At 37.5% G+C, this 26,136-nt stretch overlaps 2 protein-coding genes across 3 annotated transcripts; one reads left to right on the top strand and one right to left on the bottom strand.

Moving 5' to 3' along the window:
* Nucleotides 1–88: 88 nt before the first annotated feature.
* Nucleotides 89–11,844, bottom strand: gja5a (gap junction protein, alpha 5a). The gene is made up of 2 exons (XM_079464951.1): nt 11,579–11,844; nt 89–2,559 (listed from the first exon to the last, which is right to left on the bottom strand). The coding sequence occupies exon 2, from the start codon at nt 2,542–2,544 to the stop codon at nt 1,357–1,359; it is 1,188 nt and encodes a 395-aa protein (XP_079321077.1). The 5' UTR covers nt 2,545–2,559; nt 11,579–11,844; the 3' UTR covers nt 89–1,356.
* Nucleotides 11,845–21,112: 9,268 nt separating this feature from the next.
* gja8a (gap junction protein alpha 8 paralog a) lies at nt 21,113–25,011 on the top strand. 2 transcript variants are annotated; one of them, XM_079464570.1, is made up of 2 exons: nt 21,113–21,383; nt 22,471–25,011. In XM_079464570.1, the coding sequence occupies exon 2, from the start codon at nt 22,484–22,486 to the stop codon at nt 24,461–24,463; it is 1,980 nt and encodes a 659-aa protein (XP_079320696.1). In that variant the 5' UTR covers nt 21,113–21,383; nt 22,471–22,483; the 3' UTR covers nt 24,464–25,011. The 2 variants fall into 2 exon arrangements, with proteins under 2 accessions (XP_079320696.1, XP_079320695.1); XM_079464569.1 differs by having other exon boundaries at nt 21,113–21,291.
* The last annotated feature ends 1,125 nt before the right edge of the window (nt 25,012–26,136 follow it).

Below are 26,136 nucleotides of genomic sequence, written 5' to 3' on the forward strand. Positions count from 1 at the left end.
TCCACGAAAGACTGAGCATTACGCAGATGCCACGTGGTTTGGTGGTGGGGGGATTAAGTAAATAAGCATCACATGTAGTATTAGTTTTGGTATATTTTATTTAATACTCCCAGCAGATCAAAGGCAATTAGACTGTGGCTGTGCAATCATATGTGATAAATTAAGTGAAACGAAGGGCAGATGTAATCCTTTGCAAGGATAACAGTTTCAGACAAAGATTGCCCAGACCTACTTCACACTGATGGAAGGTTATATTTGACAAAACATAACCACCATTAGTAATAAAGGTGATAACACGAGCAGATCAAAATAAAGACAAACAGAAATCGTTAAGGTTTAAATGACCAGTCTTTTACCTGAACAATTAAATAGTTCTATGTTTCTTATGAGACCAGATATTGAAATATTTGCCATGACACAATATCATTTAAAACAGAAATCTATGAAAGTGCTTTGGTGAAAACCAACCTTGCTTTCCATGAATCAGAAGAATGATGTAATAAAATTGCATATTTAATGTTTGCTCTTGCCATCTGTGCTTCTGAGAACAAGATCATTCAGATATTTTACCGTCACATGCACAAAGATGTAGTATGTGTTTTGATCAACTCTCTCAAAAGGCACTTTCAGAAGTCATAATCGTCAACATCATGACAATAGCTCTAATGTTATTCACAGTTATCTGAAAGCATCTATACAGTAATATATATATATATATTTTTTTTTTTCCTACTATGTTAGTGAATGATGTTCCAGAACTAAACATTTTTTAACATTCTTCCAAATATCTTTCCTTTCGTTCAACTGAACAAAGAAATGTATACAGATGACGAACATCTTGAGGGTGAGTGACAGAATTTTTGGTTGAACTATCCCTGCTCAAAGAAGGACTTTGAGCAGGACATATATGCAGGCTTTTCTTTTTCTAAAAAGCCAATTGTCTTAAATATCTGTCTCTGCTTGGTGTCATAAGGTTATTAAAATACCAACTTTATTAGTTAGATCCATTATCCCAAACTATTTTATGCATGAAATCAACATTATATCAGTAGTTTTCTCATGTTTAATACATTCATCTACTACTGTATGTCATATCGAAAACCTTTTATTTTTAGATGACTATCTCATCCTGTAAAAATCTACATTCAATAACAATTATAACAACAGTTTCAAGGAAACCAGATTAAATGCTCTGATACAGATTCTCTCTCTCTTCTGCCAACTCTCATTATATCATCCTCTGTTTGTGGCCACTGAAATGCTCCAAACCACGACTAAAACCAAAAGGCAAGCAAACACAAGCATCTTTCCTCTATGGACTTCTCTTCCTCCGAGAACGTTCTGCTTTAACCCAGCCTAAACAGCCAGATCACCAGGTCTGACCCTGCTACTACTAGTGCCACTTGTCTTGCTAAGGCGACGCTTGTCTCTGAAAATGTCCGGGTGGGACGATGGTGTTGAGGGGGCGCTGGGCAGAGGGCTCCCACCGCTCATCTGCAGGAAGTCTTCGTGAGGCTCCAGGTTGTCATGACTGTGATGGTGCCGTTCTGTGGCCATATTGACAGAGTTCTGCTGGTGGGCTAGGCGGTTATTGAAGGGCTGGCAGCTTTGGTGGATATGATAAGGATGGTGGTGATAAGGATGCGGGGGTGATGTTGGTCCTTGACTTGACGCCAGGCACTGGTTAAAATCTGGAGGTGGGGTACAGGTTTGGCTAGGAGTTGGTACTTTAGACGTATCAGGGATTTCTATTGGAATAGTTGCTCTTCTAGGTTTGACAGGTTTGTCAGTTTTGTTCCTGACATCATTGGCCCGGTTAGCCGCATACTTTTTAATGCACTGTCTGCATTGTTTCCAGCCGATGTGGTACAGCTCCAGCACACTGAGAAAGAGCGAAACAGCAGCCACCACTAGCATAAACACTATAAAGACGTTTTTCTCAGTCGGCCGGGACATGTAACAATTCACAGGGTTTGGGCATGGTGATGTGTCACAGTGGTACAGTGCATCAAGAAAGATTCCATACAGCATGTATTGGATCACAACGAAGGTCACTTCCATGACTGAACGTATCAAAATGCTTATGATGTACGTATGAAGCAGCGCCCCACGTAGGCGGATCTTTGGCGGCGACTGTTCGTTTTTTTCTTTCTGTTCCAAATACGCCTTCTCTCCTCGTGCCTCTTCGTTTCCTGCTGTAACTTTCTCCTCGAATTCTCTCTGCCTCCGCTTCTCCTCCATGTGGACCGTGTGCATGGCATGGCCCATGTAGATGAGGGATGGAGTCGAGACGAAGACGATCTGTAGCACCCAGTAGCGTATATGAGCGATGGGGAAGGCTCGGTCATAACAGACATTGGTGCAACCAGGTTGTCGTGTGTCACACATGAAGTCAGACTGCTCGTCACCCCATGATGACTCCGCAGCCGTGCCCAGGACCAGGATGCGGAAGATGAACAGCACGGTCAACCAGACCTTCCCCACGGTCGTGGAATGCTCCTGAACTTCTTCCAGAACATTACCCAGGAGACTCCAGTCCCCCATTGCTACACAACAGCACTAGACAGACAGAGACAGATGCAGATAGACAGAAGAGAGATAGAAAGAGAGCAAATTTAATTTTTTCCCAAGAAATGTATGTTGTCTACACTTGAAGCTAATTTTAAATAGAGATCATTTGCAGGCAATATATTCAATTTTAATACAGTATTTAATTCACATTATTGTGTGCACTAACAAAATATGCTAATAGCATGCAACATCATCAAGAAAAGCACATGAGGTTTATAAAAAAGGAATAATGCAACATAATGAATATAAATGCACTATAGTGCAAATTATTTATGTTGGTAAACAACAATGAAACCTTTTGAATAATAGTTTTACTGAAGGGGGCACTCTTTCACCATTCATATGACTACACATCAAGATTAGCAAAAACTAAATCTCACTGTTTACACATCCTAACCTTGAATTCATATAGTAATAAAGAGGCCACAAAAAGTATTTGAACATCTAGAAGAAGCTGCAAGAAAACCCTTGCAAGAAGCTGAGAGTGCTATGAGAATCCTTCTTAAAACAAAAAATAAGTATACTTGCATTTATCTTTTAATTCTTAATGTTACACTTAAGAGCACTTGACTTGGACTGATGTGGAACTTACACCAAGTATTTGTACACAGTGATAATTCAACTCGAATTAAAGTAAAGTATAAGGTTTATCCAGTTCAAGTATAATTATTAATACCTAAATAAAGGCACACAGTAGTATACAGTAGCCTACTTACAGTGCACAAAAATATGTCAAAGAAAAATACGTTCACGCTGGCCGAAAGTTAATTTCCGGTCTGTGTTTGGTTAAAATATTACAATTTATTAATATATAGTAATATTTTTTTGTACTTTAATTACACAAAATTAGATTTAAATTACTCAACAGTTATTGATTCTTTGCAGAGATCAACTGGGAGTTAAGTTTGGGCCACTGAAAACTACTGGTAACATTTTATTTTAATATTCTGATGCTATATGTTTACAGTACTAAATGCATTAACAAATATGAAATATGAACAATATAATTGTTTAGTATTAACCCTTTGTTCATGTCAATACAGCAATTCATGTTAGTTCATGGTGCATTTACTCATGTTAACAGTGACGATGTTTGATTTGAATAATATGAGGGGCCGTTTAGGCCATAATTATTGAAATGACGCTTACAAACACTAGTGAAATAAAAACATCGATCGAACTTAGTGAAATTCATTCATACATATTAATGAAATGACTCTTACAAACACTAGTGAAATAAAATCATCGATCGAACTTAGTGAAATTCATTCATACATATTAATGAAATGACTCTTACAAACACTAGTGAAATAAAAACATTGATCGAACTTAGTGAAATTCATTCATACATATTAATGAAATGACTCTTACAAACACTAGTGAAATAAAAACATCGATCGAACTTAGTGAAATTCATTCATACATATTAATGAAATGACTCTTACAAACACTAGTGAAATAAAAACATCGATCGAACTTAGTGAAATTCATTCATACATATTAATGAAATGACTCTTACAAACACTAGTGAAACCATACATATGTATTACTGTAATCTTTTACAGACACATTTCAGTGTAGTTGATGAAACATTTCAGTGTAGTCGATGAAAGATTTCAGTGTAGTTGATGAGAGCATATTTCACTGGAAAAGGAAGCTGTATCCTCACTTCCGTTTAGTTTGGCGCGCGTTGATGACGTGCAGATATGCCGCGAACAGGAACCTGTCAGCTGCAATTAATTTACTGAGCAATATTTTACAATCGCCCGCGCTACCTTCGGTTTTTCCTTATACAGTTTCGTTGTCAATGCAATTTTTTTATTGTCTAAAAATATATTTTGGCTATAAAACTATAAAACTGTCCCAAAAAGCTGAAGCGTGCGGTTCCGTAATTCTTGGCGTCTGCAATTCCAATAGGAACTACACATTCGAATGAAACTTTACTCCCACTTTACCAGGATTTAAAGAGTATGTCGAGGAAATAAAACTCTGGTTTTAAGATTTCAAAATGACGCCACGGCGATGTTTTTTGGTTTAGCAAGTGTTTTGCGTTATTTTCATACACGAGTAACAATGAAGATGATATTACAGCTTTTCTAAGAAGTGCACTTAAGTGTTTAGAGGACATTCAAACAGCGAATGGTGCTACGAATATGTTGAGCCTTCACAGAGAGCTAGAGGACCAAACGAGAACCTTGCATTCATTGTTGCAAAGCTGTAAGAGCTGTGGATGAGGAGAACCCTTGTTTACTAGAACTGCAGTCCTTACGTTTTGTAATGTTGTTTTGTATACAAATAATTATTTTTTTAAATTTTATTTAACAATTATTTGTATACAAAACAACATGGCATTTCAAACGTTGTAATAGAAAATACAGTCCATGTGCATGACATAAATACAATTATAATAAAAACATAACAAAATGATAATAATAATAATATATATTTTTTAATACAAATAAAATTAACAAATAATAAATAATTAAAGGGGCTATGGTTTTTCTTGTAAGTCATATTCTAGAATGTGTCATACCATATATAAAAGGCCATATTCCATTTCCGGATCCAAATGATCTGATTGCATAGGCAAACAACAAAATAATGGGAATATAGATTTATTGTTAGCTGCAAAAGTACGATCATAACCTTTATCACCATAACGAAATGTCCAGACAGTGGTTACTTTTCACAATTCGACTTTTCAAGATGATCGCTACCGTACAACCCTGTGTAGATGCGCAATTAAGCGTAGATAGCGTGACCGCACTTATCTCAACCGCAGATTGCGTGACTCCAGCGAGACGTTGTCTGTGTCTATACTATATAGTAGACTCTATAGTGTGCGGCGGCTTATGCCCAAGCAGCTTAAAGTTCGCTGCCAGTTCATACCTAAGCCAAGGCAGTATGAGATCTGTGCATGTGAGATCTTCCTGGCAAGTGGGTCGGAGTTGTTGGAGGAACTAATAAGTAATTAATTCAGTAAATTAATTGCATCTGACAGGTTCCTGTTCGCGGCATATCTGCACGTCATCAACGCGCGCCAAACTAAACGGAAGTGAGGATACAGCTTCCTTTTCCAGTGAAATATGCTCTCATCAACTACACTGAAATCTTTCATCGACTACACTGAAATGTGTCTGTAAAAGATTACAGTAATACATATGTATGGTTTCACTAGTGTTTGTAAGAGTCATTTCATTAATATGTATGAATGAATTTCACTAAGTTCGATCGATGATTTTATTTCACTAGTGTTTGTAAGAGTCATTTCATTAATATGTGTGAATGAATTTCACTAAGTTCGATCGATGATTTTATTTCACTAGTGTTTGTAAGAGTCATTTCATTAATATGTATGAATGAATTTCACTAAGTTCGATCGATGTTTTTATTTCACTAGTGTTTGTAAGAGTCATTTCATTAATATGTGTGAATGAATTTCACTAAGTTCGATCGATGTTTTTATTTCACTAGTGTTTGTAAGAGTCATTTCATTAATATGTGTGAATGAATTTCACTAAGTTCGATCGATGTTTTTATTTCACTAGTGTTTGTAAGAGTCATTTCATTAATATGTGTGAATGAATTTCACTAAGTTCGATCGATGATTTTATTTCACTAGTGTTTATAAGAGTCATTTCAATAATTATGGCCTAAACGGCCCCTCATAGAATAATGTTTTTAGTAAATGCTGAAATAAACCAGAACCAAGATTAATAAATGCTCTAGAAGTATTGTTCACTGTTAGTTCATGTTAGCTAATTAACTAACTGTTAACAAATAGCACCTTATTGTAAAGTGTTACCAAACTACTAACCTCAGTTTTATTGATAGTACACTTTTAAGTGTACTTTCACAAATTAAAAATGTGCTACAGATATTAAACTAGTTAAACAAACGACAATTTTTAGTTGTAAATAGTTGTATACTTAAAGTAAAAAGTGGGCCAATTTAGTCCCAAGTATAGTATATAGTAAATTAACACTATAGAACATTGATTTCAGAGACTTAAATAATTGCATGATGTAAACTTGAAATATACGTGTACTTTACTGAAGTAAACTTAATAAAGTGAACTTTAAAAATTTTCTTTGTAATGGAACCCAGAATTTATTTCTTCAAAATTAATTATGTCTTCCAGCCATTGCATTTAGTTTATTAAGGTAGCCTATTGAATACATTGGCACTGTGTTTACTGTAAAAACACTTGATATATCGTTCTAAAGAAGATAAAACTTCTATAAGGTGTATTTACAGTAGAGCCGTGGAGCAGAGCACTATGAACTTGAATAACGTGGTGACTGTTCTAATTTTGGTGTGGCCTGCCCCAGTTTTTGGGGCGGGGTTAGTGACAGTGGCCTTGGCAGGGCAGAGCGGGGCCAGGGGATGCCAGGGGCCCTTTTTGTATGACCCAGTAGAGCCTAGATCATATTAAACCACAATGCAGAATGTCCACAACATCTCTCTACTACATCACGTGTACTCTGTGGGTGTATTCTTGATCCTGTATTTGTGATTTAGTGGATAGGGCACTGCATAAACTTCTCATGCAAAAAAATAGAAGGGGTCAGATAAAGTTCCTTTATGTGTAAAATAGAATTATCAAATAAACAACAAGTCTTTGAATTGCGATTTATGTGTACTTTGTGTTTTGACTGCGCCCTTTTGCCATCCTGCATCCTGTAATAGGTCTTGCTGATGTCTGGAATGGCCAAATATGGAATCTTACCAGCAGACAATTTGAACTGATGCCCTCAGTCTTTCTGAACAGATGTAGAATAGTCAAAATGTGTCATCCATCACTAGTAAAGAGTATTTATTGAAAGTTAAAGAAAATACATTTAAGATTTGAGTACTGATGAAATAAATGATTGGGACCTTTGATTGAATTGTCTTCTAAAGACATTTTCTATCCAACCCTTAGAAGATGTTTATTAAACCATTAGGCCTATTTAATATGTTTATTAGGTCCCATTCCTTACTGAGACTGTTGAAATCAGTGATTTCAGGTTGGTGCAATCCATGGCATTTTTGGGATTCATGCATTTATTAGTTTTAAGTTTCTGACAACAGATGTTCTGGAAATGGCTGTCAATCAATGATGTGAACCCAGTAAACCAGTGTGAGCGTATTAATGTCGGTAAAAGTCATTTGGACTGGCATCGGTGGGAACGGAATCTTAAACATTTAACAAAACAGAAGGAGGACGGAAATATCCATCTGATTCACTGACTGAGCAATCTCAGTCGCCAGTGCTCTCTCTCTCCTTCTGTATCTCTGCCTTTTCCTTTTCTTCTTCTCTTAGGAAGCAATTTTAAACAATATGATTTCCTCCATTCTTGCCACTTTAAAGGAAACAAGTCTCTGAAGGTCTTCAAGTCCCAGGGTGTTTTCTTTCCCAAAAGAGAGAAAGAGAACCACAGGAGAATAGAATTTACCTGCACACTGTAAGTGCCCCTTAAAACCCTAAAAGCCCTTATCATGAGATATTATAAGAGGTCAAAGTCAAACTACAGACTGCAGTATTTCTTAAAGATACTGAAACAATAGGACTGCAGTGCACACACAAATTTTGCCGAGATGAATGACAGACAGGAAGAACTTTCACCTGCTCTTATATGATTTTCTGCTTGTTATAGGAAAGACTTAACATTACATGCTGACCCCAAAGGACATCTAATATGAATGATAGTACAGTATTGTTACTGGGTTAAATATAGGCATGTTTTTCTCCCAACACACAATGTATTACATTATGTATTATGCAACCATATAAGCAAATCATTTGCAAGAAGTAACTAAACAACTTGAAACTGTGCGTAGATTGGCCAAGATGCCAAAGTGTGCCACCAAGTAAAAAGTAGAATTTATATGTGAAATCTATATATGCTAAAACATTAAACGAAAAAAGAAAATAAACAATTTCAATTGATTTACTAATCCTTTTTGAAATTGCTTGTTAGATATTATGACAGCTTCCCTCAACCTTCATGGTTGCTTATTTGTAGGAATACAGTGGATGTTCTTTATGACTCTAAGCCACTGTCAAACTTTCAATAACAAAATAAACTTTAGAATAACATAGAACCTCGCACTCTCATCCGCACTAGTTTAACAAGCCGGGAACATTGCCACAGCACCTTTGAAACATTCTAGTTGCACTTCACATACTAGGTGCCAGGCAGTGTTGGCAAGCAATGGCATGCTGGTTTTTCTCACAGTGATCATGTCGCTGCTGGCACCCTGATACCCACACCATAAGAGGCTCTGCAATGGCCGTGCATGAGCCCTACCCCCTACCTTTTAATAAATATTTATTTAAGCCCTTTCCCCTCAACCTGATGTCAGGGACTACCAGAATTATCATGACACCGAGTAGTCCGATCTGTGTCCCAACATAACCACAAATGTATCTAGGTAGAATGCAAAGACAAACATAGAGGCATATTTAAGCAATGTCAAATAAGCAAGAGCGTTGTTGTCATTAATCTCAGCCTGATTTGGTATCACAGGTAATCGCAGTTGTGCTGATATTGTGTACAACGGCACGACTTCAAGTAGGGCTCTCAAACGATTAATCTAAAGCAGAATAAAAGTTTGTGTTTACGTAATATATGTCTGTGTACTGTGCATATTCATTTTGTATTTCTAAACACATACACATATGGTACATGCATATATACGTAAGAAAAATATGAAATATAAAAACGTATAAGTGTTTATATCATTTGTATTATGGTAACCATAAATAAATAAATTTAGATTTTTCTTAAATATATATGCATGTATGTGTATGTTTATACATAAAAAATGTATATGCACAGTAGACATATATTATGTAAACACAAACTTTTATTCGCATTACTCATTAGTCACAAATAGTAAAATCAACATAGAAAACCATTTAGAAATGTACTGGTAACCTTTGCCTGTGCATTTTCTATTCATTTTAATGCCATTTGCATTTACCGTATACAATGTAAATGCAGGGCTCAAGTCGAAATACAGATGAATCGGCTGTAAAAAATAAATATGGAAAATTCCTTCATATTATTATAGTACATTGTGCCCTTTTTTATGAATGTTTTCATATTTTGTTCATAATGAGGCCATTAAGTATCCAACAAAAGTTGTAATTCAGTTTTTAGTTCAAGTATATTTATATTTTAATAGGCCTACTGATTGCAGCAATGTAGCTTTAATTAAACATATTAAATAATTATACATGACATAAATAGATTCTAAGAGACTTAAGTTTCTTGAGAAACTAAGAGGGGGAAATATAAATTAACCTTCAATTTGAACAAAAAAGCTTCCCAATAACTGGACAAAGCAAAGTATGACCTCTTCTAGTTTAAAGGGATAGTTCACCCGAAAGGACTCTCTAGTTTTCCAAACTGTATGAATTCCTTTGTTTGGTTGAACACAGAGAAAGATATTGGACGAATGCTTGTATTACCAAACAGTCCTTGGACCCCATTGACTACCATAGTAGGAAAAAAGCAATGTTAGTCAAAAGTGCCCCAGAACTGCTTTACTACATTTCTTCAAAATATCTTCTTTTGTGTTCAATAAAACAAAAAATATATAAAGTAATTTTCCTACTTTGGTAGTCAATGGGGTCCAATAACTGGTTATAAGCATTCTTCCAAATATCTTTGTTCATCAGAATGAAGAAATTGATACAGATTTGGAACAACTCGAGTAAATGGAGACAGAATTTGTATCTCTTTAAGCCTAAACATGAGCTTGCACATGTTTTGAACTTGCATGCCATGCTAACCACATACTTTAAAAACAAAGGACAGAACAGCTGTTTAAGCCAAACATTCCTGGACTAACACAGGCAAGCCTGAATGTTTAATTCAATGTAAAGGTCATGTATCTTTGATTATTTGGAGTGAGTATGAACACCCCACACTCTGTAGAACCCCATAATAAGCACACAGACACCTGCACATATCAACATTCACCAAAGAGTGTAATTCCCATTAAAGTAAAACATGGAGACAATGCCTCTGTTAAGATGATGTTGTGTTACCTTACATGGCGGTCCTATTTCTCTCTTCACTGTCACAACAACTGCAATAATCTGTGCGTCAAAGTCATTTTAAGACAGGACAGGCGCCACTTGACATTACATATAGGGCTTTTGCCTTCTGGAAATATGTTATGAGCTCATCTTATGAGATATGTTAAAACCTCAACATTACAAGGTTCAAATACATTTAAATGTTATAATTTATAATCATTTATAATTATTGTGCTATATCTAAATGTAAAATATTTGTTTAAGCACGAGAGACTGATTTCATACATCCACGAAATTACTTTAAACCCGTTAGTTAAAAGCAATAGCTAAAAATGGCAGAAGAAAATAAATGCATTTTGTTAATGATATTGAAACAATGGAGTGTTTAAACGTCTGAATGCTTTTTATATACTGTATTTCTTGGTCTTTTGCAGATCAACCAAAACTCAGATGAACTAGCATACACTTTTGTTCTAATAATTGTGCCATAAAGTCAGAGTCCTTTGTAATGACAAAACCATGCGTAACGTTATTCGGAAGATGTCATGCCATCGGAGAGGCTGCATATTCTCCAGAAACAATGATGTCATGATGAAATGAACGGTGAACGTATCTTCAAAATGTACACATTTTATCATATTACTATTTATGTCAAATATAAAATCCGTATATCACCCTTGAAACAAATTAAAATTTAAAATCAAGTTTTATGTCATTAATATGACCTAAATATTTTCTCAGAAAAAAATCTCAATGAAACATTTATCTAATTTAATGTAAAAAGAAACACTTTTGGATATTATACATATTTTGAAAATATTCATCCTCCTTTAGAAATAGCATAATAACTCTTTTAATCTCTAACCCCTTTATTTGGGACAATAGTATTATATTATTTTTTCATATTCAGTCATGAAAGCAGAGCTTGCTCTCTGAGTTACCTAAATACAATTAGAGTGTATGAAAATGAATCACCTGTCTTACTGCAGACTTGTCTCACGGTGTCTCTGAGTCTTCTGAGATCCTCTTCAGATGAATAAATAGGCTCTTATTCTGCGGCCGGGGGGTCCTGTAGATGTTTGACAGTGGGGATACACTGAGCAGCAGGGACGTATGGCAGCGTATCTCTATAGATGAGATTCTGTCGAGACATTCATGTATAGCACATGCCCCCTCGTGCCTGTCCCACTTTTGGAATTGAGCACAAGTGTGGGACACTTTGAGAAACACCGGCCCATCTCAGGGAGTGTACCAATCCTCCCTGCCACACTTCCTCCCCCCCCCCTTTCCTTCTTCACTCCCTCTCTCTTTTTGCCCCTCCGACCCAGTACACACACATAGCCACCACATGCACTTGGTAACACTCTATTTCGGTGGGAAGAATACCACAGTGTAAAGAGAGGAAGTTAGATTGTAATACAACACAATGGGTGTTCTTCCCAGGTTGTGCACTGGTGCTGTGTGATGGGTTGCGCTCGTGTCACATTATGTGTTTTAGCCAAAAAAGTGGGTTTTACCGCCTACGCTGATCAATAAACCTTTTCATGCACTTTCACACGTACACAAACAACCTCAATATGGTGGGCAGATTAGATCATAATATGATATTTGATTTTGTTATTCATGTTTTGTTTCAACATATGACTTTTTTTCAGACTGACTGTATACCACGTCTAACTATATCCATGGTTTAGAATATCATAGAAACAAAAATGATGCAAATTGCAAATTTGCCAAAAATATCATATTAGTATTGATTACAACAAATAAATAAAATTACCTGGTCGCATGGTTCCTTTCATCCTTTTTTAAGTTTTCTATTATTTTCTTCAATCCACAGCTCTTGCTTTCCTGTATCTCAGTGAGGATGAAACTATAAGAAATCTCTCCAACATTACGGTCATTATTTTTATGCTGTTCATTCGCTGAGAGCTGGAAGATGTATGTCAGCTTTATATAATGAAAATCTTTTAGATTTAATTCCTCCTTGCTCATGGGTCTGTGTGTGTTTGGCTGTGTGAATGTAACTCTATGTCTGTGGAGAATCCTTTAGATTTGATTCCTCCTTGCTGCAGGGTGCATGTGTGTATGTATATAACAAGTCTTTTTTAGAATGGGTTGCTCTTGCTGGGTGTGTGTATTCCCAAAGAAAGTAATTTACTGTTAATTGGGTGCAAGGGAGAGTTAATATGAATCATTGCTCTCTACAGTCTTTTGAAAGTCTCTGGTTTAAAAAATGAATAACAATTAAGTGTGCTACTAAGGTTTTTTTACTGCCACATACACTAATAAATGCATGATTTGATTTCCATCACAATAATCTGTGTCATTTCAAAACACTTTCCATATTTTAAATTGAACCCTAAATGACATCGACCTCTTAACTGGATAGTTTTCATCACCCTCTATTCCAAGCAATTCAAGCAAAGATTTACAGACGTTTTAAAAAGCTCCACCCCAACACCCAACAGAAACATCAATACTTTCCAAACTGCCAGTGAAGAAAGACGATTGGCAGACGTTGTTCCAAAAGAAAATATGAAGTAGATATTCTGTTTATCTTCAGTGGAGCTGAAATAAAAGTTTCATTATTTAATTTGTCAGCGACAAATACTTGTACAAATACAGGAAAGGGCTTATGTGTGCTGTGAGAAGTCATCCTTAACACCAACTACCCTAGATATGATGACATGCGTATAAAGCATGTGGGTCTATGTATGGCTATAGGGTTATATATGTGTGCTTTAGTTAATTTGATTAGCGGTTGCACTGATTTCATTATGGAGTCGGAGATCACTCAGCATCTGTGGCAGGCCCTGCAGTTTAATGTGACCTGATAATTGACCTTATGGGCTAGGATATGGGGTTTTACCTGATAAAAAAACAGTGGGGTGTGGTAGATTGTTGAAAAGGGATCAAACCATTCTTGTTCATTTTGGTTTGAACTGTAAAATGCAGGAAGGCTGTGAAATTTGCCTGTGAAATTACACTGCATAAATGATAAAACAAGACTACAAAAAGTGGATGTGTTTCACCTAAAGTAAAACTGACACAGAAAATCTACTTTCTACAAAAATTCTGTTTCCGAACATTTGAAATGGTCTTAATTCTTGAGAATTTTTTTAGAGACAATACTCTTCACGACGCTATAGAACCATTTATGGCAAAATTGTTCTATAAGGACCCTTTAACATGTGATAATCTTTGTTTCACCAAAAAATCTTTGTAGTGGAAAAAAGTTTTCTAGACCATAAAATTAAGAAATAAGTATTTTTTTATAAATCCTTCACGTAAATAGTACTCTGGGAAGCCAAAAATGGTTATTTTATGGCATTGCTGTGAAGAACATTATAGCACCTTAAATTTAAGAATGCACTTTATATGGATTATACAGTATACAGCATGTATAGATTATAAATGAAATTATAAAGAGTGAAGAAGACAAAAAGTGGGTGGGAAAAAGCGTTTTTCATTGTGTAACAGTCACTCTTACATTCTTTATACTCTTGGCAAACATCATCTTATCATTTGACCTTATTTCTTACACCTCTCACATTTTCTTTAAAGAAAATGAATACTCTCTCTGCTCTCTGCTCTCTGCTCTCTGCTCTCTCTCTCTGCTCTCTGCTCTCTGCTCTCTGCTCTCTGCTCTCTCTCTTATGGTCTCATATATATTGTGTTTTGATTGACAGTTTTTCTGTCTTTTCCCACAGTCTAACTCATTGTCACCATTCACAACTTTCTCCGGTTTATTCTGTTTCTCATTCTCCCTCCTCTCGCTTTTTCTTAATATTCTGCTTCATCCATTGTTTTAGCATCATCTGAGCATTGGCACCAGTGTAAACTTCCTGTCAGGTTAAAGAGAACAATTAATCATTTCCTTCTTTGACCTTAACAAATATGTTTTGCCTGTATATGTCCTTGTTTATTCATAGTAGGTTTTACAATATACGAGGTGAGAGAACATTTACACATGTGAAGAAGGGGTCTTAAATGTTTACAGTTGGCTCTTATTGTTTTGACTGACCATTTTTGAAGCATTTCTCTCAGTCACAAAACAGTTTCATGTTTTTCGGTTCATTCTAACTGATAATTAGGTGATGCGGTTAATTATTACAAACCAACTAAGAAATATAAAAAAACATAAAATATGAATAAGAGTGGAAGCAATAGCATTTTTACAAATTCTTGGATTTGTAGATCATTAAAATCATTATCAAAATGGATGGTTTGATAGGTTTGGGGTATTTATTTGTTAATTTATTTGTAATAAAAACTACAATTATAGGTTTCAATTTCAGAAGAGAATAAGAGAATTTAGAGAATAACTTTTAAATTTCTTCCCTTCATAATTGTAATCTGTTCTACATTTGGATTGGATTGGATTCAATCTATTGTCATTACACACATACAAGTACAGTGCAACAAAATGTATTGAGTTCTGTATTGAATGCATCTGTTTTAATGTAACAGTAATGATTCAGCAATGACTCAAACAATGCACCAGCACACTGGATTTGAAATACAGCTCCCACCCATATCGGCATCTTACTTTTGAACCCTTTGTGCCACTGAACTTCCATAGGAAATCACTCTGCGTTCAATAGACGTTTCAAATTTCAATTTGAGGAAACGGAAGCTTGTATCTGCCGGGTACGTTTGCCTGCTGTCGCTCATGTCTCCTGTCCCACTTTCTTGTAAGTTCCCAGCACAACTTTCTCACCTCTTTCATATACAGTATAGTGTTTCTCATCTAGTTGTCTCATCTGTCATCATTTACTCACCCTCTTGTCATTTAAAGCCTTTATGAATTTCTTTCTTCTGCAGAACACAAAAGAAGATATTTGGAAGAATTTTGATAACCGAACAACGGCGGTACCCATTTACGTCTAATGTATGGACAAAACACCAATGCAAGTCAATGGGGACCGCTGTTGTTTGTTTACCAACATTCTTCAAAATATCTTCTTCATCTTCTTCTGTGTAAAGCAGAAGAAAGAATATCATACAGTTTAAAAAGACAAGAGAGTTATTACAGAATTTTCATTTTTGGGTAAACTATCCTTTGTCAGTGAAATAATTTGCCACACAAAACACATTGTGGTCAGCACAAACCCATTACATCATGCAAGTTCAGGGCCACTTATATTGTATATAGTCCCAATAGAACTTATGATAAGTCTTGTATATTCTTATGATTTTTTTTTGTGCTTTTGAATTGAATTCTTGCCAGCCAAATAAAAAGCTATTGTTGTTACATCTTCACATATTCAAGAAGGTCAGTAAAGTACATAGGTTAGACAGACTTCTGTATCCGCAGTGGTGAGGGTGTGTCAGTTCAGTTTGGAGAAATAATGGAGAAGGCCACGTCTTTAACCACCATCCAAAATCAATATTTATTCCTCTCCCAAACACAATTGCTGCTGGGCAGTGCAAGCCCTCACACCCATCGATGTGTTCTTTTCGACCACCGCCAGTCGCCTGACACAATGACCCCATGGCCCAGTTACCTGCTATACACCCATAAACTTTAAGAGCTTTCTAATCTCAACATGGCGCACATAATCATTCAAACACATACTGATTCAGAATCAATGTTGGCGTAGGCTAATGTCCGCTTGGGGTGAGTGAAAAAAAAGCAAATAAACAGCCCAGGTTGGTGTTTTAGGTGGGGACAGTGTGTGTGTGTGTGTGGATGGGTGGGAAGTGAAGAGAATGCTGTTGTATATTCTGGTAAAATAATTAAACAATCTTTGGAAAGCGCAAAAAAACGGTTCCCACAGGATGTGAGATTAATTTTGGCAATAATAGGGAGAAATTTAGAAACACAGCAGAGGTGTGAACAGGGTTGAGGGGTTCATAGGAAGGAAGGGTTGTTGGGTTTCATAATGTCAGAGTTTAACAGTTTACAAAATACATCACAGGCAGACTTATTTCCTTAATGTCCCGACACAGGACAAATATGACTTGTGTCTGAACCCTTGTACACTTGTGTGGTTGCTTTCTTTTATCTGTCCATGTCTTTACCCTTTACTTTATTTGAATCACCAAGTTTTAGTGTCCTCATATAGTCTTTTTAGTGATGAAGACCCAATGAAGGCTATTAATTTTGTTGAAGGGGATTAATCATTTTAGACAGAGTGAAAAAGCTGTTTGTCTGTATAATGATGTGTTGCTAGAGAATGTTTTGGAAATGTAGATTTTAAACTTAATTTTAAGCATACTTTTCCTCAGGGCTGGATAGCATGAGCATTGACATTCACTGAAATATATAAACTAGTCTACACTGCTTTTGAATGGATACTTAACCTAATAATTATTTTACAGATTTGTTTGGTTTTGAATGTTTACTCAAGCAATTTCAAACTCTTTCTGTGGAACAACCCAAAACATTTTATAGATATGTCATGACAGGGATTAGGGCAGAACCTACAGGCAAGCAGACGAAGGGTTAAATAAACATATTAACACAAAACAAAAACCCACGATGGGGAAAAATAGGACAAATCAAGACAAGAACTAAAACCAAAAACCTCCCTCAAGGGGGACAAAACAAAACAAGGTCTTTAGAATGATAAATAACAAGTCCACAGCAAACAGGAACAAGGTATCCGGAACACAAGAGCAAGGTAAGGCGCGGCGAAGTAAACATACACTGGAGAAACAAGAAACAATGAACCAACAAGGCACAGAGAACTGGAGCTAAATAAAGGGAAACCCTAATGAGGGAAAGATTACACAGGGAGAGTGACGGGCAGGTGACTCGGATGACACACTAAAGGGAAGGTAACGGGAGGATTACACAGGGCAGGTGACGGGAATGAAACACCAATGACTCCTAAAACCAAGACAAGGAGAAGCAGGATCATGACAGGACCAGCCTTTAAACAACGCCCCAGGTGTTCTCCAAGGGAGAACACTAACATGACAAGACCGACAGACATGAGGACAGACACAATAAACAAAGAACAGAACAGACTGGGACAGAGCTGACATGATGACGAAGGGGTTGGACAACAATATAAATATTAACGGGAGGGTGAAAGGGCAGGTAAAACTTGGGAACATTACACTTGGGCGGGACAGGAGGCGGGATTTAGGAGGAATGGGAACATGCTTCCTTGAGCGGGGCGGAGGGGTGGGGCAGGGCGGGAAGAGTTGGGCGAGGTATTGGGCCTTTCCTGGAGCTGTGAGGACTGGCAGGACAGGAAGGGAAAGACATGGCTGGGGAAGCTGGGCTGCCGACTGGACTGCCGGCTACACAAGGCTGGGCGCCGGCTGGAACACCGGCTGGACTGGGCTGAGCGTCGGCTGGGAGGCCGGGTAGGATGCCGGTGGCTGGGCAGCGCTCTCTGGCGGCTGGGCAGTGCACTGGGAACCCCACTGGATCGACGGCGGGACACGACTGGTTACCGGTTAAAACACCAGCTGGATAGGGTTGGGTACTGGCTGGATGGCCGGCTGGACAGGACTGGGTACCAGCTGGAATGCCGGCTGCTGGGCAGGACTGGGCGCCTGCTGGAATGTCAGCTTGATCGCCAGCTGGACTGCGGGCTGGACTTCGGACTGGATTACCAGCTGCTGGACAAGATGATGCAACCCCTCCTCGGCTTCTTCTTAGACCGGCCCACTGGACGTGTGGCCTGCTGCAGAGAAGCAGTAGGGGGCATGCCTGCCACGGAGGCTAGCTGGTGGTGGAGAAACTGCAGGGCGTGTGGGCGATGACCACAAACCCGATCTGCAGGCACGACCCTCCGGGATCGCGGTCAGCAGAGATGGAGAGCTGGACTGGACTGAGACCCTGGGCTCCGGCCGGTTCATGATGCATCTTACCTTGTCCTCGAAGCCCAGCGGTCTCAGCATTCTCATCTCCGCCCACGAAAATGAGCCTGTTGGCTCTGCCTCCCCCAGGACCATCTCCTCTGCAGCATCCAGGAACTTGCTGGCAAACCAAATGACATCGGAGTCACCCTGGCAAAGTCCACAAAGGAGGTGAGCCTGGCAGCACAGATGAAAGAAAGTCATTCAGCTTTGAAACAACAGAAGAATATTCAAAGTAATAACAGAATTAAAAAAGAAAGTTATTTTACTTTTGGACCAACTACTTACCCTATTCTAAATAAATATTAAAACTTTGTCCGATGCAGCATTACAAAGTTCTCCAAAGCAAAATAATTTGTTGTACAATACGCGTATGAGACTGCTCTACAATTCATTCAAGAATTCTGTCTTCATTTACTCACCCTCAAATTGTTCCAAATTTGTATAAATGTCATTGTTTTGATTAACACAGACAAAGATATTTGGAAGAATGCTTGTAACTAAACAGTTTATGGCCACCGTTGAATACCATAGTAGGAAAAATGTATTTGGGCTATACATTTCTTTGTTCTGTTGAACACAAAAGAAAACATTTTGAAGGATGTAGGAAAGCAAACACTTCTGGCACACTTTTGACTACCATTGTAATTTTTCCTACTATGGTAGTCAATGGGGGCCAAGAACTGTTTGGTTACAGACATTCTTCAAAATATCAGAACATCAGAACAAAGAACTTTATACAGATTTGGAATGACGACAGAATTTTTATTTTAAGATGAACTGTCCCTTTAATATAGTTGGGCCTACTTTTAAAGTTTGTGTGCTTAAATGCCCCATCTCATGTTTGATAGAGTTCATTTTGCTAACTTAAAGTAAGCCGATTTCAGCTAATCTAGTCTTTTTAAAGTGAGCAGGAAATGTATTGCGGACAGATTAGCGTTTGAAAATTGTCTTATAGCTTCATGAGTGTCTGCTGCATTGGCACAATGTGAGCTCACGCCTGACTTCACATTCTCCATAGACTCAGTGCTCTAGAATGACATCATGTCTTTCTGTATCATCCTACCACTATTCAACGGCAGCCCGATGCGGCTTATCCGGCTGGTGTCCACTGTATCAACACACAAACTCCCACGATCTACCAGATTCTAACTTTATTAGTAGTAGAATTTATGAATCATTCAAAAAAGGGTGTCAGTATCACCTTTTAATGGTTGAAAATGTGTATTTGTTCTGTGATTGCTAATGTATTTTTATCATATGGCCTCAAAGTTGACTATAGGGACTGCAGCTAAAAGTCTCAAACTGACTGCAAAACATGATCGTTGGATGTCGTTGGATGTTAAAAACACACAGGCTATTATGATTTCATTTCTAGACTGTGTCCAATGGAATGTTAATTTAGATTTTTATATTGCCCAAATAAATAAATAAGGACAACATGAAGCTGTTCAGTCTTCCATAAAGTGGCTCGCCGTTAATTGTACCGTTCCCTCTATCTTGATGTTTGCTCCCAATGTACACAGCAGCCAGTCAAATGTGTATGAGAGAGATATTGTGCAGAATAGGGAAATGAATTGCGTAACTTGGAATAAACGCTCTGTCTGTTTTGCATAAAACATTGGCCATTGACTGTCAGTCATGTTTTTTTCCTTACTGAAGAAAAGCGTAGCACAAACTGTTTCCCCTGACAACAATAATTCAACAGTTTAGATAAGTGCTAAACAATCCTGAACTTTAAATAAACAGCTCCCAAGTCTGATAGGACTTTGCCAACTTTTTCATGTGCTCTTTTCGTCAGTGCTGCCTTTAAGAGCATAAGCTTCAATGGTAGACTATTGCATAGAAACATTAAAAGCATGTAAAATGTGCAAATGTTCATTGTTTATATTTTACTATTTTTAAGACCTTGCTGTATACTGTTCATAAGATTTGACAAATTGTTAGCCCTTAAACTAACTGCGTCACAAGCTTTTATCACATTATACCTAGACTCCCTATATTCACTTTCCTGGCCTTAAATTGTTTGCCCTTGCATATTAAAAGAATTCTAGGTGTGAACCAACATTGACAAGAATGTGTCTGGCCAATGATTCAGCGGTACAGGAAGCTTTTTAACAGGGTATTGTTGGAGTTTATCCATGTGTGTATGTGTGTACGAGCTTCCTGCTCGAAATCATAAATATGCCATTACACTACACTTTTACCCCTTTATCACAAAACCATTAAACTTACGTCCAACACCCAGCTTTCCTGCATGGTTGCGTTTGACCACATATTTTATTATCACCATTTCCTAAAGCTGTCTGCATCTCGAAGTATCACTGTTGTCACCCATAACTAATTATTTTGGTTTAAAGGCACAACACTTACGAAACTTAAAACAGACAACGTGACTAGAGTGACTGTAGATTGTGACATACTGTATGTATAGCAGAACTAATTACTGATTTATAATGAAAAAATACATTTATTGACTTTCATATGTTTCTTCATACAGTATGTGTCATGTAGAGCAGGTCATTGCTGTGGACCTCAAGCCACAGTTTTTCCCCATGTTCTCTGGGTTGAGGCCTGTGGATGGTGTCCTGTGGCCCCTCTGGCTCCGGGTCTGTTGATCCTATTGTATTCTGCATCAACACTCGTGGTCTGGTGCATAAAGGGCATCTGGTTAGCAGCTTATACTCTACGGCAGGCATGAAAAGCAGCCATCATAGCCCATCTGCTCACATCTGCTCAGTGGTGCGTCAAGGACGAGGACTGAGTCTGACTGACTCGGGGAGAGAAGTTCAATTTGGCCCGCAGGGCACCAGGAGCAGGGGACTGCAGTGACCGATCCGTACTGCACTGGACCCGCCACTGTAAAGGTGACTGTTCGGGGTCAGATCACCTTGGCTCTGCCCTTTAATTGAAATATATTCTTTCAGCATCTTATGATAGCTTATATCCTCGGAATGATGTAAGTGAGCGGTATTTTTTAATGGTCACACTGAAGATATGTTTTTGGAAATTATATAACTGAGCTATACAGATATTTTTTGGTCAGTTCTGTCACTGTCTATTTTCTTATTGTTTAATGTTTGGTGAGTAGAGTAGATTAGGTTAGATTTGATAAGCAACTAATAAGCAACACTACTGGTCAAAAGTTTTAAAACACTTGTGTGAAATGTTTCTCATTATCTTACAAAGAGTTTAATCTTATAGTGAATGATTAAATGTATGAAATTGGGTTTGTAGACTATGTAGATATAAACTTTTTACATTTCAAACTGAAAGCTAATTGAATAAAAAATGTGTTTGAAATGGATGAATTTGACTGAATATTTGTATAAAGTAATATTGTTGAAAAAGCATCAAGTAAGAAGATGCTTGATAAAATGCCAAGAAAACAATTCTGCAAATTTTTGTCACAAAGGATCTTTTAATTGCAACATATTCTCATAGTTCCCTTTGATGTGCTTCCTATGGTATTTCTAAAATGTGGAAAGAAATGAATAAATAAGCGAGTAAGTGTTCTTAAACTTTTGACCAGTAGTGTATATTCACAAAGTATTATCATATCGCTAAAATATTCATATCGCTTATTGCTCCCTGAATTCTTTGTCCCTGAAGTCGCTTTGGGTAAAAGCGTCTGCTAAATGACTAAATGTAATATGCAAAGTCCAAATAATGTTTAAATTAATTTGCAGATGCTTTTATCTAATAAATAATTTCAATTGGCACATTTGCACATTATCACTTGGGGCAACAGTCTGTTTTTTAATTTACAAAACTTTTACATAGCCGATTGAAAAAATTGTATCTAACTAAAAGGTTTTGAGTGAAATCCTGTTTTGAGTAAGAGTTTAAGATTTTTACAGTGGATTCAAAGGCTAAATTTATTTAAAAGTGTGTGTTCCCTGGAGAAAAACTTTTGTTTTTTCTTTACAATAATTTTAAAGAACAGTTAGACAAGCTTTTCTGTAAAATACAGATTTATGCTAAATGAAATTTTTTACATATACTGTAATTTTTTACAAATTCCCATTTCTCTTTCCTGTACACAGCTAATACATAACCATGGGAGACTGGAGCTTCTTGGGTAATATTTTAGAGGAAGTGAATGAACACTCTACTGTGATTGGTCGCGTCTGGCTCACGGTGCTATTTATTTTCCGCATTTTGATTCTGGGCACAGCAGCCGAATTCGTCTGGGGAGATGAGCAATCCGATTACGTCTGTAACACTCAACAGCCAGGCTGTGAAAATGTGTGTTATGACGAGGCCTTTCCAATTTCCCACATTCGTCTCTGGGTGTTACAGATCATTTTTGTATCCACCCCTTCGCTTGTATATGTTGGCCACGCTGTCCATTACATTCACATGTTAGAAAAACGCAAGGAACGTGAAGAAGCTGAGATTAGCCATCAACAGGAATTATCTGAGGAGCATCTCCCACTAGCAGCTGATCAGGGAAGCGTCCGCACCACCAAGGAGACCAACACGAAGAGTAGCAAGAAGTTCAGGCTTGAGGGCACTCTGCTTTGCACCTACATATGCCATATCATCTTTAAAGCTCTGTTTGAAGTAGGCTTCGTGGTTGGACAATATTTTTTGTACGGTTTTCGCATTCTACCCCTGTACAAATGCAGTCGCTGGCCGTGCCCCAATACGGTGGACTGCTACGTCTCCAGGCCAACCGAGAAGACCATCTTTATAATCTTCATGCTTGCTGTGGCTTGCGTGTCACTGGTTCTCAACTTTGTGGAGATCAGCCACCTTGGCTTGAAGAAGATCCGATTTGCATTTCGTCAGTCAGCTCCAACACACCTGGAGTCTCTTGGCCCACCTGAGAGGAGTCTACCATTTCTCTTAACTCCATCTTTACAAAAATCCAAAGGCTATAAGCATCTTGAAGAAGAGAAGAGAGATGAGGTTGCGCATGTATATCCACTAGCTGAAGTTGGTATGGAGAAAGGCCAGTTCTTCTCACCTCAAGTGGAGAAAGAACAGAAAAGGAGTCAACAGGGAGTTATGCCAACAGCGCCCCCTGTTGATGAGACGGTGATATGTGATGAAACCCAGCCATCCTTCTTTCAACTCACAGAGCTGACACATGAGGATCCACGGGAGGGAGATGAGGTTGACAGCTTGAAGACTACGACTGCATTACATGAACTATTGGAGGAACGATCAGAAGAGGAGAGCATGGAGGAAACATATTTAATATCACTTGAAGATAGTTTGGATGTAGGAGAATCGTTGAGCGGAGAGGTGAAAGAGAAAAGGTTCGTGAGACAGAGTAGTTTAGTTGAGAAGGATCTTACATGGGAGGAAAACTCTTTAAAAGCTAAAGAGATGGAGATTTTACAGGAAATTGAAAAAACAGGGGAGAGGGTTTTACCTGTTTTAGAGGAGGTAGGACCTGGTGCACTTTGTGCGATAGAGCCGTTTTTAAATGAAGAAAATTTGAAGGAGATGCAATCTGTAGAAAATGAAAAGGCCGCTAATCTTGATGTGTCAGATATACATGAAAGCACACAAGAACCACAGGCTTTAGGGGAGGTTGTCGGGTCAGAGGAATTAGGAAATATATGTGAAATAGATAAAGATAACGCACATAAGGATGTAGATAATGAAGATGGGGTAGACACAAAAGTGGAAGGAGATGATGTGAATACAGGTAAGGAATCAGATATTTTAATTAATACAGATGAGGTTAAAACTCTTGAGATTGCAGGCTACACGGGTGAAACGAAAGCTTTAGATGAAGTGGACTTAGAACAGGTGAAAATTTTGGGAAAGAATGAGATGGAGGATCCAGAAGAAGTCAAAGATTCTAGTGTGTGGGACAGATCAATGAAAGATGGTTTTGTTAAAATCTCTGGGAAGGAGGAGAGTTCACAGAGTTCAAAAGCTTTAGAGGCAATAGATGAGATGATGGAGGTTCCACTTGTAGCTCTGGAACTCGACACAACAGAGAGGCTTGAAGAAGCAAGATCTTTAAGTCGTCTTAGCAAAGGGAGCAGTAGAGCCAGATCAGATGATCTAACAATATGACTGACCAAACTTAACCAAAGAATGAATGGAGGACGTTCTTTGGATTCCAATATTTCCCAAGTGCCACATCATCAAAACATCCCACTGTTTTTTTCTAGATAACATATTTTACAGTTCAAGTAAATTAACATAATTTGAAAAATTCCCCTCAAATTTCATTTAATAACGATTTAATGCAGGATGGTTATTCTTGTTTGTTGTTTTAATTATTATGTTTAATTATAAGTTTGCTATTTATTGTTATATACAGATGTTATGATCATGGGCCGTATAAGTTATTGTTTTATTGTTAAAAATATTTTGTTACTGCTATCAATGAAACATTCAACTTTATACTATATAATTCTTGGTTAATGCAAACCCAAAGCATTATCGAAATGGAGCAGACTCTGTATTTACATGGGATGTATCATTAAATGTGGAAAAACATACAAATATATTTTATTCTGTGTGTAAATTCTCACCTTCTTGACAGCTAAAATGATCGTTTACTGGATTATGTCTTAATTTATCCGAAGTGTCCAAATAAAAAACAACCAATGACCTTCTCTTCGTCTTAATTTTTTTTTAAATTACAATAGATGAGGTTTGAATTGTTTTACCTTTACAGTAACAAATCTGACCACAAATTGATTATTAAAGTGGCCATAACACACAGTGCTTCCGCATATCTCATGTAAATCTTGAGTACTTACAGAACAGTATCCTACCCTCAAATAGACGTAGAGTCTTTAGTTTGATCACATTTATAAAAGACAGATACAGCTATACGTTTATTTCCGATTATTATAAACACGCTACGAGTGTGGGGGGACCTAAAGCACGTGCGCATCGTTTAGGGTTGGGAACGCTGCTCCATCTATCAGTTCGCAACGATGTCCAAATCCAGCGTTATATCTACCGTTTATATTACATTTATCACCCAAATACAGTGGACAGACAAACACACGTAGGGCGTTAAATGTGATCAAATGAACAAGTGAAAGTGACTTGTGCGCATCCTTCTTCTCCCGCTCTCCTTGGTTGATGCGTGGGCGTGCTGCGTGCTTTTCCGGGAAAATAGTCCAATAAGGGACTAAGAAAAGTTGTTACTTAACAATTTTTCATGTTCTAGAAAAGCTTTCCGAAACCTGTACGAACGCTGGGGGGTGTATCGAGCAGAGAAATACTACATTATACGTCAGACTCGTTTTTTGAAAAGTTAACCATGTCAAGCATGACAAGACAACACGTTAAACATTGTAAGTCAGAATGCATGAAACACCGTTGCAGGGCCACTTTAAATAAACCATGACCTCTAGTGGTCAACAGTACAATTAAACAAGTGAATAGGTGTAAAGTGAAAGTGAAACGTGAAGTTTCCCAAATATGTAGTAAACAAGTCTGTGCATATATTAAGCCAGTGGTTTATAACTATATGACAGATTGATCTCAATAGACCAGTTATAAATGTAACAAACCTGCTAATAAAAAAAACTAAAGAAATTAAAGGTTTCAATTAAAATATCACTGTGAACCATTAGCTTTTGGCATTAAAAACATTACAAAATTGTAGTGTTTTGGGCATTATTCCAAAAGGATTAATATGCCAGATCAGGAGAACTGTGTGCGTTTCAATGATTTTAACACAAGCGTGAGTTTATTCGCAGTTTATAATTCAGACGCACTTTAAT

The sequence above is a fragment of the Barbatula barbatula genome (assembly GCF_947034865.1).
Source record: "Barbatula barbatula genome assembly, chromosome: 9".
Taxonomy (NCBI): domain Eukaryota; kingdom Metazoa; phylum Chordata; class Actinopteri; order Cypriniformes; family Nemacheilidae; genus Barbatula; species Barbatula barbatula.

Coding starts and splice junctions, on each gene's coding strand:
- gja8a (XM_079464570.1), top strand. CDS start 22,484: ATGGGAGACTGGAGCTTCTTGGGTAATATTTTAGAGGAAGTGAATGAA.
- gja5a (XM_079464951.1), bottom strand. CDS start 2,544: ATGGGGGACTGGAGTCTCCTGGGTAATGTTCTGGAAGAAGTTCAGGAG.